Source organism: Delphinapterus leucas, chromosome X, assembly GCF_059928025.1.
Source record: "Delphinapterus leucas isolate spDelLeu-1000000601 "Yukka" chromosome X, BTC_Dleu_Yukka2, whole genome shotgun sequence".
Lineage (NCBI taxonomy): Eukaryota > Metazoa > Chordata > Mammalia > Artiodactyla > Monodontidae > Delphinapterus > Delphinapterus leucas.
Genome location: NC_143150.1, coordinates 88,958,701 through 88,975,877, shown reverse-complemented (window position 1 = coordinate 88,975,877; position 17,177 = coordinate 88,958,701). Strand labels below are relative to the sequence as shown.

The 17,177-nt window shown below is 38.7% G+C and overlaps 1 protein-coding gene across 1 annotated transcript in view; it reads right to left on the bottom strand.

Annotated features, from left to right (window-relative positions):
• DGKK (diacylglycerol kinase kappa) overlaps window positions 1–17,177 on the bottom strand; it is a 160,458-nt gene that overhangs the window by 17,283 nt on the left and 125,998 nt on the right. Inside the window, exons 13-15 of the mRNA XM_089904546.1 lie at window positions 3,290–3,381; window positions 2,304–2,403; window positions 1,115–1,334 (exon numbers count right to left, since the gene is read on the bottom strand). Coding sequence (XP_089760672.1) covers window positions 1,115–1,334; window positions 2,304–2,403; window positions 3,290–3,381 — 412 coding nt within the window. The remainder of the gene's footprint in view (window positions 1–1,114; window positions 1,335–2,303; window positions 2,404–3,289; window positions 3,382–17,177) is intronic.

Genomic DNA, 17,177 nt, shown 5'->3' with positions numbered 1-17,177 from the left:
ACCAATACCCAGAATATTTGAGAAATCTCCTTTCTTTTACCAGCCTATATATTGTATAGCTCAGGTGCTCAGCCTATGCCAAAGCTCATAGGTTCAATCCCTGTGCTGCCAGGGGAGCCTTTCTCTGTCCCAGGGCCACAAGTTGCACTTCTAAATCTGATTTATGTATTGATGGAGCAGGCTGAGGATTAGTTGTGACAGGGTTATGGCTACATCAGATTGATCTGATTCCTGCTACTTGGAAACTACCTACAGAAATAGAGGCAAACTGGCTGTTTAATGATTTCACAGTGCAGAAGGGTTATTTCCTTTCTTTCTTAGAAACTTGGCTGAGGTTGTACCTAAAGGTACCAAGGCAGGAGAAGGTACTGTAGCTAAAGGTACCAAGGCAGGAGAAGGTATTGTAGCTAAAGGTCAAAGGCCAGCCAAAAGGACTTCCCTGCTACATGGACTTCTGTTCAATTCCAATAGCTCAGGTAGAACACACTTGGTGTTATATTTTCTGATCTGTTTTTCAAAGAAGCATTGTGGAGAAGAAGTGGGAACCAAAATGTTAAAGTAAGAAGTTGGAGGAGTTGAAAGAGTTTTCTTACTGAGTTGGAAGCTTGCAGATTGTCATGAGTTATGGGAAATGGCAATCAATGCTAGAGCTGCCAGGACCACTCTCAGAGCCCTTGTGCCTGATTAATACTGTGCAAGACATGCAGAGATGAACACTATTTTCTTTCTAAAATCATCATAGGCTCAGTGGTTGGAAGGAGACAGAAGCAGGTGGAAAAAGACTCCATGGCTGGAGGTTGAAGCTGACAGAACTTTGTGCGAAGCCACTTAGCATCTGTAATTGTTTAGGATGATTGTTAGTTCCAAAAATAAATAAGTAGCAAGAGTTGAGTGCCTGGGAGGTAGGAGGAGCCAAAGGGGCAGCTTATCAGGACTGAGGCTTTTCAAATCAGTGGAGACTGAGGATGGACTTTGGATGCTTTATGAATGCAGAATCTAGTCAAGTTTTGGTAGTGTTGTCAAATAGTAGACCCAGAGCGAGGGAGACCATTAAACTACCCACAGGAACCTTCTCTTTCCCCTGCCTCAATCACCACAACCCTGGGGCCTTTACCTTGTTCAACTTGGAATATGATGAGTTTCAAGGACTTTTGGAGATTCTGGGCCTTTGTGGCCAGCTCCAACTTGCACTTGGCTATGTGATCTATTTGAGGGATGAAGGGCTTTCCATCTGCCTTGGCACTGTCTGCATGTGCTGTGGTACTCTTCTCAACTGCTGCATCCTCAGCAAGGATATCAATCAGGACACTGAGCTTGTCATACATTAAGTCGCTCTATATGGAGAAGGAGACAGGGCATTGTTATGAGGGATTTGTGCCTGAAAGGACAGAATGAGGAGTCAGATGGTATGGGGAGAGGTAGGGAGGGGTACTAGTTGGCCGGAAACACTGAGCATAGAAAGCTACATGTGGGGAGATGAAAGTTTAGGGAAAGAACTGCTTGGGTAGATGTGATAAGATAGCCAAAGGGTGTTAGGCGGTCAAAGAGACACTATTTGTTACAGAACAGCTGCAGGCATCAATATATGTTGCCTAGTCTTTCTCATGTCAGAGTGGCCTGTAAAATGATGTGTAATATGGCAAAACTAAGGAAAGATAAACATTTCTGGATTGGTGTTTTCATGGGCATGCTCCTATGAATGTGGATGTGGCTCTGCATGGGTGCCTTGTGTCTGCCTTTGTCTGTGTGTATGTTTGGGGGTGTACTACATGATTATGGCTTGATTCCCAGCTCCATCACTTAATAGTTTGTAAACTTAGGCAAGTCACTTAATCTATTTGTGCTTTTATATTCTAGGGTAGTTGTGAAGATTAAATAAGTTAATACATTATAAGTGCTTAGAACAGTTCCTGGCACAGAGTAAGTGCTATATAATTGTTAGCTGTTATTGTTACTGTGGTTGTTATAGAGGTGACTGTGGGTGTATTTCTAGCATGAATTTGTATGTATTTTCAAGAATGTTCTGGTATACAACCATGTGCATACATGTTGGTGTACGCTTGTGTCTCGGTGTGGACAGATGCTTGGCATATGCTTAGGTACATGGTACATGGATAAGCATGTATAGTGCCACTCTTCATTTGGTGAAAGGTGGAAGTTTGACGAGGATTTCCCCCATCAGGGAGGCTTACCAGCTGCTCCTCCTTGCTCTTTTACAATTCCCAGTGAGAGGCACATTTGCTTTTATTAAAAATGGGGCCCTGGCACCACAAAGAGTACAAGAAAAAAGGATGGAAACTTACTTTCAAAATCACAGACTCTATTGCTGTATTGTTCTGTTTTATCCGGCTCCAGGCCTTTACAATATCAACTACAAAATCTTCCACTGCTGAGCACAGGAATCTGGAAATATAAGATAGATGACACAATGTGACATGGACCATGAGGTCCAGAGACCTTCTCTCTTATAATGTCATTAGTTTCCATCTTCCTCCTCTTCCTTCTCCCTCTCTCTTTCCTGATCTCTCCTCCCTCCCTCTCTTTGTCCCTCTCCCCCCACTCCCTCTCCCCTCTTTGTTTATTCTGATTCTTCATGTGCATACGGTGAAATATGCCAGTGCCTAAGAGAATTTAACTAGCATTTCTTAGCCCAAATTCCAAATTTCCAGGAAACAGAATTCAGTCAGTCCAACATGGGTCAGGATTTCACCCTGGGTCAAATCAGCTATGGTTCAAGGGCCTGGCTAATTTAGTACAAACATAATGACTTTGGGACGATGGTCCCTGTAGGGACTGTTTCTCAAAAGAGAATGTGGTAGATTTGGAAGGAACCCACCAGAGTCCCAGGAGAAATGAATGACCCACGTATTTAGAAGGGGAGAATGTATTGCTCAGCTATGAGAAAGCAGCTGTAGCAGGTACCACAGAGAATTTTCCAGGTATTAAATGGAAAACAAAGTCTCCCTACTGTAGGGAGCTATGCTATGCTCTTGAATGGTATGGGATGTTGTGTTTCCCTTCTGTAACGCTTCTTCCAAATCTGTGGCTTACAATTTTGTCTTTTTGGAGTAGCAAGAGCCCTCACCCCAATTTCATCTTTTTTCTTTTTTCCCCCGTAAACTTTCTATTCAGGAGGTTTGAGTTGGAAGAAATTTGATTTGGGAAGGTAAACATATGCTTTCCTTGGCCTCAACCCCCCAAGCTATTAAAATGAGCCCCATCTCTGACTGAGGAACAGCCCATGAGGGGCAAAAACATCCCAAAGGTAGAGAGCCAAAGGAAGACTGACCTGGTTGCAATGATCATCTCTGTCGGGTACTTGGCCTTCAGGATTTTATTCAACTCAGTGGTTGCAGATTCTAAGTGTTGGACGGCAGCAGCCTAGGGGGAAAAGGAGTGTTGAGCCCTGGAATCTTAGCACTGTGACATAGTGTGCTACCCATCCTCACCCCCCTCATTACTTCCTACTGATGCTTTACCAGCAACCCAACTGTCTCTCTGAAAATAATCACAATTAAAGAATTCTTGTGGAAGATCTCCACAGATAATCTTAGATCTGTGGTCATTCTAAAAATAAGACGTATATTGTTTCCTCTCATTTAAATTAATACTCAAAAACTCATATGAAGGAGTTACTATTTGTTCCATGTTTCAAATGAAAAACCAATCTCATATTACATAGCTAGTAAATAATAGATCTGGGATTTGAACCCACATCTTTCCAACCAGAGGGTCACCTCTTATATATAATGTTAAATATAATAATAGTATCCGCTTATATAGAAGTTACTATGTGCTAGGTTCTGTTCTAAGATACATATATATTTTTTCAGGTAACCCTTATAAAAATCTTATGAAATAAGGATTATTATCCCCATTTCACAGAACAGAAAACTGAGGCATAGGGAAGGGACAGCTGATAGATGTCACAGCCAGGATTTGATTTCAGGTAGTCTGGCTCTTGAGTCTGTACTCCTAACTACAACTTATACTCATCCCTCTCCATCACCCCCCACATTCAAACATCTACCAAGTCCTGATGATTCTATCTCTTCAATATGTTTTAACTACGTCCACTTCTTCTTATTCCTATTACCACTTCACCAGTCCAAATCACCATCATCTTTTGCCTAGACAGTTACATCACTGCCTATCTTTTTCCCTTGCCTCTAGTCTTTATTCCTTCAATTTTTGCTCCACATAACATGTAAATATTCTGTTTTAAACCTTTCTATTAGATAGAAGAATAGATAGATGGATAGATATGTGATAAAGAAAGTATAGTGAAATATTAATGGTAGAAGCTACCATTTAAAATTTCCTATATATTTGAAAATTTCATAATAAGAAAAATCCTTATATAATTCTTATTGCTTTTAGATAGAAGTTCAAACTTCCTGGGGGACGATATCAAGATGGCAGATTAGGAGGACATGGAACTCACTTCCCCCATGAACACATCAAAAATGCATCTAAATGTGGAGAAATTATCACTGAAAACTAACTGGAGACTGGCAGAAAGACTCCTGTACAACCAATGCTGTAATAAAGATCCACACAAAATTGGATAAGAAGGGAAGAGAAGTGATCAGGTTGGGACCTGTGCCCCTGGGAGGGGACACAAAAGAAGGAGAGGATTACAAAGACAGAGAGCCTCCCTGGGGAGTGAGCAGCTCCAGCCACATATTGGGCACCACAGCCCTGGAATCTGACATCAGGAACACAAGTCCCCTTAGCTGGTTAGAAAACCAGTGGGACTAACAGAAGGGCTGTAAGAAACTTAGACTTGGAGGGACTCAAGATGGAGGAGTAGGAGGAAGTGGAACTCACCTTCCCCCATGAATACATCAAAAATACATCTACATGTGGAACAATTCTCACTGAAAACTAACAGGAGACTGGCAGAAAGACTCCTATATACTCAAGGCTGTAAGAAAGATCCACATAGAATCAGATAGTAAGGGAAGAGAATCGATCAGGTTGGGACCTGTGCCCCTAGGAGGGGACTCAGAAGAGAAAGGGGATTACACAGGTAGAGATCCTCCCTGGGGAGTGGTGGGTTGAGCCACAGATTGGATGCCACAGACCTTGGGCCCAACAAAGGGAAGATGAGCCCCCTTGGCTGGTTGAAGGACCAGTGGGACTAATAGGACAGCTGTGGGATGCCTGGACTCTGCTTGGGAGGAGGCCGTGAAAACTTGCTAGCTCCCAAAGCAGGGCAGAAAGGGTGGATTGAAACCACCCAGCTGGCTGACTGGTTTCCTGTGACCACTCTGGCATGCATGCTAGCCTGAGCCAAGCAAATGCTCCAGCACAGTTTGCCTCATATGGCAGCTCCACATGGGACTAAGGGCTGCCACAACAAGGAAAAAGCTTGGCTGTAAGATGCTATGGTGTACCAACTTATACTGGAAAAGAATCTGAAAAAGAACGTGTGTGTGTGTGTGTGTGTGTGTGTGTGTGTGTGTGTGTGTGTGTGTGTATTACACCTGAAACATTGTAAATCAACTATACGTCAATTAAAAAAAAGATGTTATGGTGACTCAAACCCTAAGTGGCATCTGGGCACAGGGGGCAGCTGTTACTGGCAGTTGCACAGGTGGAGCATCAGGGGCAGACCAGATCTCTGATGGCAATCAGACTACCACAGCCCATGCCCCCACCACTGTTGAATACCCACACCAGCCCCTCTTTCTCCAGCATTGCTCCACTCGGGTGAGGGTGCCAGTGCTGGGAGGGAAAAGAGCACACACTTAAAAGGAACTGAGCCAGCTCAGACCCAACCCTCAGGGCTTTTGCTCCAGCACCTTGGGACCTGACCCTGCTCCCAATAGGGTGGTGATGACCACTGAACAGAGGGGAAGCCCTGACTCACACATTGCTCTGGCCCTAGCATCTCCATCTCCAGCCCCACCTCCTATCAAGGTGACAGCTACCAGCACACCCTGAGGAAAGATGTGACTTGTGCTCACATCAAATCCAGCTCTGCCACCAAAGCCACTGGGGCCTTGTAGACTGTATAGGGATACTCCCACATAAGGACATCCCTCTAAAACCACCATAGGTAATTGTTTCACCTAATTTCACAGAGACAGAGAAAGATAAGCAAAATGAGAATACAGAAGAATTTGTCTCAATTGAAAGAGAAAGAGAAAAGCACTGATAAAACAGCTAATGGAACATAAATAACTTACTAGATAAAAAATTCAAAGCATTTGTAATAAGAAAGCTAACTGAATTAGGGAAAAGAATAGATGAACACAGTGAGAATTTTAACAAGGAATTAGAAAATATAAGAAAATAACTAGTCAGAACTGAAGAATACAATAACTGAAATGAAAAACACACTGGAAGGTATTAACAGCAGACTAGGTGATACAGAAAAACACATTAGTGATCTGGAAGATAGAAAATGGAAATCACAATCAGAACAGCAAAAAGTATATATACGTGTGTGTGTGTGTGTGCGTGTGTGTGTGGAACTTTTCACATTATAGGGGTCCCAAAATGAGAGGAGAGAGAGAAGACTGAAAATTATGGCTGAAAACTTCCCAAGCCTGAAGAAAGAAACAGATATCCAGGTACAAGAAGCACAGAGCGTCTCAAATAAGATGAACCCAAACAGACCCACACCACACCAAGACACATAATTAAAATGTCAAAACTGAAAGAGGATTCTAAAGGCAGCAAGAGAAAAATAGTCAGTTACCAGGGAACCCCCATAAGGCTATCAGCTGATTTCTTCACAGAAACATTGCTGGCCAGAAGGTAATGACAAGATATATTCAAAGTCCTGAAAGGGAAAAAGCTGCAACCTATAGGACACTCTACCCAGCAAGGTTATCATTTAGACTAGAAGGAGAGATAAAGAACTTCTCACACAAGCAAAAACTAAAAGAAATGAGCAATACTAAGTCTACTCTAAAAGAGATGTTGAAGGGTCTTCTCTAAATAGAAAAGAAGTAAGAATCTATAGGAAACGGAAATTCCCAAATAAGAAAGGCAAATATATAGTAAGGATTTAAGATCAATTAAATAAGCAAGCACGTAGATTAAAAGAAGAAAAAATGCAAAATCAAGTATAAAGACAATTAACAGTAAAGGGATAAGCATGAAGATATAAAATATTAAAAAAACACAAAATGTTGGGGAGGGGAGTAAAAAAAAGTAGATCTTTTAGAATGTGTTTAAACTTAAATGACTATCAGTTTAAGTCACTTAGACATAATTATGGGTCAGTATACTTGAACCCCATGGTAACCACAAATCATGGTAGCCATGGTAAAGACACACAAAAACCAAAAAGAAAGGAACCCAAGCATAGTACTAAGGAAAATGATTAAATCACAATGGGAGAAACAAAAAGAAGAAGTGACCAGAGAAGAACTATAAAAACAAGTGGAAAACAAGTAATAAAATGGCAATAAGTACATACCTATCAATAATTACTTTCAATGTCAAGAGACTAAGTGTTCCAATCAAAAGACATAGGGTGCTTGACTGGATTAAAAGACAAGACTGTTCAATATGCTGCTATAAGGGAATCTCTTCAGGCCAAATACACACAGAACAAAAGAGAGGGGATAGACAATGATATTTCATGAAATCATTAATGACAAGAAAGTGGTGATATCAATATTCATAAAGGACAAAAAAGACTTTAAAATGAAGACTATAACAAAAGACAAGGGCATTGTATAATGATAAAGGAATGAATACAAGAAGATATTACAATTGTTAACATATATGCACCTACATAGGAGCACCTAAATATATAAAGCAAATACTAGCAGACATAAAGGGAGAATTTGACAAAGATACAATAATAGTAGAGGACTTTAACATTCCACTGACATCAATGGACATATCATCCAGACAGATAATAAGACAACAGTGGATTTAAATGACAATATAGACTAGTTGGACTTAATAGATATCTACAGGACATTCCATCCAAAACCAGCAGATTACATATTCTTTTCAAGTGCACATGGAATGTTCTCCAGGACAAATCACATGCTAGGCCACAAATGAAGTCTCAATAAATTTAAGATAGAAATTATATCAAGTATTTCTTATGACCAAAACAATATGAAACTAGAAATCAACTACAGAAAGAAAAATGGGAAAAGAACAAACACATGGAGACTACACAACATGCTACTAAAAAACCAGTTCCACTAAGATCAGGAGCAAGACAAGGTTGCCCACTCTCACCACTCTTATTCAACAGAGTTTTGGAAGTTTTAGCCACAGCAATCAGAGAAGAAAAAGAAATAAAAGGAATCCAAATTGGAAAAGAAGAAGTAAAGCTGTCACTGTTTGCAGGTGACATGATACTATATACAGAGGATCCTAAAGATGCTACCAGAAAACTACTAGAGCTAATCAATGAATTTGGTAAAGTAGCAGGATACAAAATTAATGCACAGAAATCTCTGGCATTCTTATACACTAATGATGAAAAATCTGAAAGTGAAATTAAGAAAACACTCCCATTTACAATTGCAACAAAAAGAATAAAATATCTAGAAATAAACCTACCTAAGGAGACAAAAGACCTATATGCAGAAAATTATAAGACACTGATGAAAGAAATTAAAGATGACACAAATAGATGGAGAGATATACCATGTTCTTGGATTGCAAGAATCAACATTGTGAAAATGACTCTACTACCCAAAGCAATGTACAGATTCAATGCAATCCCTATCAAACTACCACTGGCATTTTTCACAGAACTAGAACAAAAAATTTCACAATTTGTATGGAAAAACAAAAGACCCCGAATAGCCAAAACAATCTTGAGAACGAAAAATGGAGCTGGAGGAATCAGGCTCCCAGACTTCAGACTATACTGTAGCTTCAGCCTACAAAGCTACAGTAATCAAGACAGTATGGTACTGGCACAAAAACAGGAATATAGATCAATGGAACAGGATAGAAAGCCCAGAGATAAACCCATGCACATATGGTCACCTTATCTTTGATTAAGAAGGCAAGAATATACAGTGGAGAAAAGACAGCCTCTTCAATAAGTGGTGCTAGGAAAACTGGACGGGTAGATGTAAAAGTATGAAATTAGAACACTCCCTAACACCATACACAAAAATAAACTCAAAAGGTATTAAAGACCTAAATGTAAGGCCAGACACTATCAAACTCTGAGAGGAAAACATAGGCAGAATGCTATATGACATAAATCACAGCAAGATCCTTTTAGACCCACCTCCTAGAGAAATAGAAATAAAAACAAAAATAAACAAATGGGACCTAATGAAACTTCAAAGCTTTTGCACAGCAAAGGAAACCATAAGCAAGACCAAAAGACAACCCTCAGAATGGGAGAAAATATTTGCAAATGAAGCAACTGACAAAAGATTAATCTCCAAAATTTACAAGCAGCTCGTGCAGCTCAATAACAAAACAACAAGCAACCCAATCCAAAAACGGGCAGAAGACCTAAATAGACATTTCTCCAAAGAAGATATACAGATTGACAACAAAACACATGAAAGAATGCTCAACATCATTAATCATTAGAGAAATGCAAATCAAAACTACAATGAGATATCATCTCACACTGGTCAGAATGGCCATCATCAAAAAATCTAGAAACAATAAATGCTGGAGAGGGTGTGGAGAAAAGGGAACCCTCTTGCACTGTTGGTGGGAATGTAAATTGGTACAGCCACTATGGAGAACAGTATGGAGATTCCTTAAAAAACTAAAATTAGAACTACCATACAACCCAGCAATCTCACTACTGGGCATATACCCTGAGAAAACCATAATTCAAAAAGTCATGTACCACAATGTTCATTGCAGCTCTATTTACAATAGTCAGGAGATGGAAGCAACCTAAGTGTCCATCATCAGATGAATGGATAAAGAAGATGTGGCACATATATACAATGGAATATTACTCAGCCATAAAAAGAAAGCAAATTGAGTTTTTTGTAGTGAGGTGGATGGACCTAGAATCTGTCATACAGAGTGAAGTAAGTCAGAAAGAGAAAAACAAATACTGTATGCTAACATGTATATATGGAATCTAAGAAAAAAAAAAGGTTATGAAGTACCTAGGGGTAAGACGGGAATAAAGATACAGACCTACTAGAGAATGGACTTGAGGATATGGGGCGGGGGAAGGGTAAGCTTTGACAAAGTGAGAGAGTGGCATGGACATATATACACTACCAAACATAAAATAGATAGCTAGTGGGAAGCAGCCGCATAGCACAGGGAGATCAGCTAGGTGGTTTGTGATCACCTATAGGGGTGGAATAGGGAGGTTGGGAGGGAGGGAGACGCAAGAGATATGGGAACATTTGTATATGTATAACTGATTCACTTTGTTATAAAGCAGAAACTAACACACCATTGTAAAGCAATTATACTACAATAAAGATGTTTAAAAAAAACACAATGGGACATGATGAAACCAAAGAGGAAATCAGAAAATACCTCAAGACAAAAGAAAACGGAAACACAACTTCCTAAGATCTATGAGATGCAGCAAAAGCAGTTCTAAGGGGGAAGTTAGAACCAATACAGGCCTTCCTCAAGAAACAGGAAAAATCTTGAGTAAACATCTTACCACCTAAAAGCATTAGAAAAAGAAGAACAAACAAAGCCCAAAGTCAGGAGAAGGAAGGCAATAATAATAATAATATAATAATAAAATAATAATAATATAATAATAAACATAATAATCATAGGGGAAATAAATAAAATAGAGATCCAAAAAAACAATAGAAAAGATCAATAAAACTAAGAGCTGGCTCTTTAAAAAGATAAATAAAATTCATAAACCTTTAGCTAGGGTCACCCAGAAGAAAAGAGAGGGGATCCAAATAAACAAAATAAGAAATGAAAGAGGAGACATAACAATCAATAACACAGAAATGTAAAAAATCATAAGAGAATACTATGAGCAGTTATATGCCAAGAAATCGGACAACCTAGAAGAAATGAACAAATTTCTAGAAAGATACAGCCTGCCGAGACTGCTTCAAGAAGAAACAATTTGAACAGACTAATCACTACAAGTAAAATTGAATCTGTAATAAAAGAAAAAACTTCCAGCAAACAGCAATCCAGGACCAGATGGCTTCAGAGGGGAATTCTAACAAACATATAGAGAAGAGCTAATACTTATCCCTCTCAAACTATTCCAAAAACTTGAAAAGGAAGGAACACTCACAGATTTATTCTACAAGGCCACCATTACTCTGATACCAAAACCAGACAAGGAAACTACACACACACAAAAAGAAATTATAGGTCAATATCTTTGATGAATATAGATGCAAAAATCCTCAATGAAATATTAGCAAACTGAATACAACAGTATATAAAAGGGATCAAACACCATGATCAAGTTGGATTTATTCCAGGGTCAAGAGGGTGAATCAACATTCACAAATCAATCAGTGTGATGCACATTAACAAAAGGAAGGATAAAAATCAAATGATCATCTCAGTAGATGCAGGAAAAGCATTTGAAAAATTTCAACATCCATTCATGATAAAAATTCTTATCCAAGTGGGTATAGAGGGAACATATCTCAGCATAATTAAGGCCATTATGATAAACCCATAGCCAACATCATACTCAATGGTGAAAAGCTGAAAGACTTCCCATTAAGTTCTGGACCAAGGCAAGGATGCCCACTCTTACCACTTCTGTTTAACATAGTAATGGAAGTTCTAGGCACAGCAATCAGAGAAGTAAAAGAAAGAAAAGGCATCCAAATTGGAAGGGCAGAAGTAAAACTGTCACTATTTGCAGATGACATGATACTTTATATTGGGAACTCTAAAGTCTCCACCCCCAAATATTAGGACTAATAAATGAATTCAGCAAGGTTGAAGGATACAAGATTACCATACAGAAATCTGTTGCATTTATATACACTAATAATGAAATTTCAGAAACAGAAAGTAAAAAATCATCCTGTTTAAAATCATACCAAAAAGAAAATACCAAGAATAAACTTAACCAAGGAGGTGAAACACCTATAATCTGAAAACTATAAAACATTGATGAAAGGAATTGAAGATAATTCAAAGAAATGGAAAGATATCATCCTGTGCCCTTGGATTGGAAGAATTAATATTGTTAAAATGGCCATAATACATAAAGGAATCTACAGATTTAATGAAATCCCTATAAAAATATCCATGACATTTTTCACAGAATGAGAACAAATAAAAATCCATAGGGAGCCACAAAAAACTCCAAATTGCCAAAGTCATCTTGAGAGAAAAGAACAAAGCTGGAGGTATAACCCTCCTAGACTTCAGAATATACTACAAAGCTACAGAAATCAAAACAGCATGGTACCGGCACAGAAACAGACACATAGATCAAAGGAGCAGAATAGAGAACCAGAAGTGAACCCACACACCTATTGTCAATTACTTTATGACAAAGGAGGTAAGAATATACAATGGAGAAAAGACAGTCTCTTCAGCAAGTGGTACTGGGAAAACTGAACAGCCACATGTAAAACAATGAGATTAGAACATTCCCTCAGACCATGTATATAAGTAAGCTCAAAGTGGTTCAAAGACCTAAATGTAAGACATGACACCATGAAACTCCTAGAAGAGAACATAGGCAGAACACTCTTTGACAAAAATCGTAACAATATTTTTTTGGGTCCATCTCCTAAGCCAAAGGAAATAAAGCAAAAATAAAGTAATAGGGCCTAGTTAAGCTTAAAAAGCTTTTGCACAGCAAAGGAAACTATCAATAACATGAAAATACAACCTATGAAAAGGGAGAAAATATTTGCAAATGGTGTGGCTGACAAGGGGTTAATATCCAAAATACACAAACAGCTCATACAACTCAATATCAAAAAAATAAAAAACCCAGTCAACAAATGGGCAGAAGACCTGAATAGAAAGTTTTCCAAAGAAGACATACATATGGCTAACAGGCACATGAAAAGATGCTCAACATTGCTAATTATTAGAGAAATGCAAAACAAAAATGAGATATCACCTCACCTGTCAGAATGACTATCATCAAAATGTCTACAAGTAACAAATGTTGGAGAGGATGTGGAGAAATGGGAACCCTAGTACACTATTGGTGGGGTTGTACATTGTTTCCAGCCACTATAGAAAACAGTACGGAGTTTCTTTAAAAAACTAAAAATAGAACTATGATATGATCCAGGAATTTCAGTGCTGGGTATGTATTTGTAGAAAATAAAAACACTAATTTGAAAAGATGCATGTACCTCAATGTTCATAGCAGCACTATCTACAATAGTCAAGATATGGAAGCAACCTAAGTGCCCATCAACAGATGAATGGATACAGATGTGGTTTATATATACAATGGAATACTACTCAGCCCCCCACAAAAGAATGGAATTCTGTCATTTGCAACAATGTGATGGACCTTGAGGGTATTATGCTTAGTGAAATACGTCAGTGAGAAAAATCAAATACACTATTTTATCGCTTACATGTGGAATGTGAAAAACAAAACAAATGTATATTTATTTCAAAAACAGAAACAGACTTATAGACGTAGAGAACAAACTAGTGGTTACCAGTGTAGAGGGAATAGGGAGGGGTGAGATGGGGGTATCAGATTAAGAGATACAAAGCACTATGTATAAAATAAATAAGCAACTTTGATATATTGTACAGCAAACAAACAAAAGAAACCTACACTCTGCTAGTGAAGAGCACACACACACTTGCTTATTCCTGAAACAAGGCAGAAAAAAAACAGGTTGAAACTGAATGGGACTCTGGCCAGTTTCCTGCAACCACTCTGGCACACAGCCAGCCTGAACCAAGCACCTGTTCTACCCCACTTGCTTCACCATAACAGCTCTACGCTAGGGTGAGGGTGGCTGAGGGGAGTGCTCAGATTTGAGGGACTATGCCAGCCCAGACCCCAAATGGCATCTGAATGGGGCAGGGGCAGCAACCTGGCGTTTATGGAGGCACCACATCAGAAGTATTCCAGGATTCCAAGTGGAACTGGGGACATCACAGCCTGAACCCAGGCCCACACCCATGCCAAATGCCTGCTCCAGTCCCTCTTGCTCCAGCACTGTTCCCCTCTGGGGCTAGTGTGCTGGTGCTGGGACGGGGGAAAGAACACACTTAGAGGGAATGGAGCCATCATGGACTTGACCCTCAGTGCTTCTGCTCCAGCAATTTGGGACCCGCCCCCAGCCCCAAGAGGGCGGTGTTGGCCACTGAAAAAGGGAGAAGCCCTGGCTCACACATGACTCTAGCTCTCGCTGCTCCATCTGCAGCACCACCTCCTACCAAGGTGATAGCTGCCAGCACACTCTAGGGAAAGACATGACTTGTGCTCAAGTCAGATCTAGCTCTCTCACCAAAGTCACTGGGCACATGCAGACTGTATGGGGATGCTCATACACAAGGACACACCTTCAAGACTGGAAAAGGTAACTGTTTCATCTAATTTCATAGAATAGAGACAGCAAAAGTTAAGAACAATGAGAAGACAGAGGGATTTGTTTCATTGAAAGAACAGGAGAAAACCCCTGAAAAAAAAAACAACTAATAAAACAGAAATAAACAATTTACTAGATAAAGAATTCAAAGCATTAGTAATAGATAGGCTAACTGAATTAGGGAAAAGAATAGATGAACACAGAATTTTAACAAGGAAATTAAAAAATTTAAAAGGTGAAATGAAAAACACACTAGAAGGAATTAACAGCAGACTAAGTGATACAGAAGAATGAATACGTGATCTGGAAGATAGAATAATGGAAATCATGCAATCAGAATAGTAAAAAGTAAATTTAAAAAAAATGAGAACAGTTTAAGGGACATTTGGGACAACACAAAGCATACCAACATAAGTATTATAGAGGTCCCAGAAGAAGAGAGAGGGAGAGGGGGCTTAAAAATGTTTTTGATGAAGCTATGGCTGAAAATTTATTGAAACTGAAGAAGGAAACCAATATCCAGGTACAAGAAGCATAGAGTGTCCCAAAGAAGATGAACCCAAACAGACGCATACCAAGACATAATAATTAAAATGGCAAAAGTTTAAGATAAAGAATTCTAAAGGCAGCAAGAGAAAATCAAAGAGTCATATATAAGGGAATCCCCATAAGGCTATAAGCTGATATTTTGCAGAAAACTTGCAGGCCAGAAGGAAGGACATGATATACATATAAAGTTCTAAAAGGGAAAAACCTGCAAGCTAGGATGCTCTCCCAGCAAGATTATCATTTAGAATTGAAGGAGAGATAAACAACTTCTCAGACAAGCAAAAACTAAAAGAATTGAGCAATACTAAACCTACCCTAAAAGAAATGTTAAAGGGTTTTCTCTAATTGAAAAGGCTATAACAAAAAGTAAATTTCTATGGGAAAGGAACAAATTCCACTAGTAAAGGCAAAAATATAATAAAGGCTGAGGATCAACCAAGTAAGTAAGCTAGTACAAAGATTTAAAGAAAAAAATTTTAAATCAAGTATAACTACAATAAACTGTGAAGGGATAAATATGGAGATGTAAAATATGACATTAAAAACACAAAATATGGGGGAGGGGAGTAAAAAAAGTAGATATTTTAGAATGTGTTTGAAGTTAAATGAGTAACAGTTTTTAAAAAGTAGATACAGTTGTAGGTCAACATATAGGAGCCCCTTGGTAACCACAAATTAAAAACCTACAATAGATATATAAAACTAGAGAGAAAGGAACAGAAGCAAACCAATAAAGAAAACCATCAAACTACAAAGGAAGAAACTAAAAGAAGAAGAAAAGAACAGAGAAGTACAAACACAACCAGAATACAACTAACAAAATGGCAATAAGTACATACCTATCAATAATCACTTTAAAGGTCATTGGACTAAATACTCCAATTGAAAGACATAGGGTGGCTGATTGGATGAAAAAAGAAGACCCATCTATATGCTGCTTACAAGAGACTCACTTCGAGTTAGACACACACACAGACTGAAAGTCAGAGGATGGAAAAAGATATTTCATGTAAATGGAAACAACAAGAAAACGGGGGTAGTAATATTCATATAGGACAAAATAATCTTTAAAACAAAGTCTATAACAAAAGATTAAGGGTATTATATAATGATAAAATGATCAATACAATAAGAGGATATAACACTCTTTATCATATACACACCTAATACAGGAACACCTAAATATATAAAGCAAATATTAACAAACATGAAGGGAGAAATTGACAATAATACAAAAATGGTAGGGGACTTTAACACTTCACTTTTTTTTTTTTTTTTTTTTTTTGCGGTACACGGGCCTCTCACTGTTGTGGCCTCTCCCATTGCAGAGCACAGGCTCCGGATGCGCAGGCTCAGCGGCCATGGCTCACGGGCCTAGCCGCTCTGCGGCATGTGGGATCTTCCCAGGCTGGGGCACGAACCCATGTCCCCTGCATCGGCAGGTGGACTCTCAACAACTGCACCACCAGGGAAGCCCAACACTTCACTTATTTTAATGGACAGATCATCCAGAGAGAAAATCAATAAGGAAATGGTGTCTTAAATGACACAATAGAACAGTTGGACTTATCTACAGGACATTCCATCCAAAAGCAGCAGAATACACATTCTTTTCAATTGCACATGGAATGTTCTCCAGGATAGATCACATGCTAGGCCATGAAACAAGTCTCAACAAATTTAAGAAGATAGAAATTATATCAAGCATTTTTTCTGACCACAACAGTATGAAACTAGAAATCAATTACAGGAAGTAAAATGGAAAAACACAAACAGGAGACTAAACAACAGGCTACTAAATAAACCAATGGGACATAATTCAAAAAGAGTCATGTACCACAATGTTCATTGCAGCTCTATTTACAATAGCCAGGACATGGAAGCAACCTAAGTGTCCTTCATCAGATGAATGGATAAAGAAGATGTGGCACATATATACAATGGAATATTACTCAGCCATAAAAAGAAACGAAATTGAGTTATTTTTAGTGGGGTGGATGGACCTAGAGTCTGTCATACAGAGTGAAGTAAGTCAGAAAGAGAAAAACAAATACCGTATGCTAACACATATATTTGAAATCTAAAAAAAATTTTTTTAAAGGTTCTGAAGAACCTAGAGGCAGGACAGGAATAAAGACACAGACATAGAGAATGGACTTAAGCACACTG